Source organism: Myotis davidii, unplaced genomic scaffold, assembly GCF_000327345.1.
Source record: "Myotis davidii unplaced genomic scaffold, ASM32734v1 scaffold6665, whole genome shotgun sequence".
Classification (NCBI taxonomy): domain Eukaryota; kingdom Metazoa; phylum Chordata; class Mammalia; order Chiroptera; family Vespertilionidae; genus Myotis; species Myotis davidii.
Window position 1 is genome coordinate 1 of NW_006295593.1, and position 825 is coordinate 825.

Genomic DNA, 825 nt, shown 5'->3' on the forward strand with positions numbered 1-825 from the left:
CAGCCTCAACTGCAGGTGAACTGTCCCCTACCATCAATAAAGTGGAACGCTTTAAAGTCTTTGATTTGTTATCATTTTGGCCCAGCATGGGTCTTTCAATCTCCAGATCTCTGCGTCCGTTATAAGAACACAGGAAGAGCTGTAGGTTTTCTTGGTTAATATCTTGGGCAATATGGAGTCTGTAGGTTTGAATCAGGTCCAGGTTGGCCTGCAGCTCTTCCTGCCCAAAGTGATGAGCCAAAATAATGTCCACAACATTGGTTGTCAAGCCTGAGATTTTGGAAGCTGCCCAGTCAATCCAGCCTTTAGCACAAGGGTCAACGTTAATGAGCACAGGGCCTTCCACAAGCTCTGGATAATTGAGTGCAAATTTGCTGAGGATGTAAGCTCCAGCTCCAACTCCAATCCCAATGATGCTTTTCACACTTAAGTAAGAACAGGAGGAAGCATTTCAGCGAGCTCATCCACTGTGGGGTACTGGTACCCTGTTGGGAAAGAGGGTGCACCTTCCTGTTGGCCTGGGGCATCCACATGACAGACAGCAAAGTGCTGAGTGATCTCTTGCATATCTTCAAAGTTAAAGAACGCATTGAAGCAGGATTTATGATTGAGGCCAATGTCATGATATGTCAGAATAACTGGTCTGTTTCCCTTCGGTAGGCCTCTTATAGTGACGTGGACCATACCATGAGGAGTTTCTATATCATGTTCCTGACAGTCAAAGTCCTGGAAGTTTCGTGTACCATTCTTATCATTTAGAAGTGGTTTGATCTCTGTGAGTTGAACATCCTGGAGTTCATCCATGAGGAAGATGAATGTAGAGAA

At 45.1% G+C, this 825-nt stretch overlaps 1 protein-coding gene across 1 annotated transcript; it reads right to left on the bottom strand.

Annotated features, from left to right (window-relative positions):
- Positions 1-4: 4 nt before the first annotated feature.
- LOC102765537 (protein NDRG3-like) lies at positions 5-810 on the bottom strand (the record flags this gene model as incomplete). The annotated part of the gene is given in 2 exon segments (XM_015568192.1): positions 5-432; positions 435-810. Coding segments are annotated over 2 exon segments (798 nt in total), but the record flags the coding sequence as incomplete, so codon positions are not given.
- Positions 811-825: the final 15 nt, after the last annotated feature.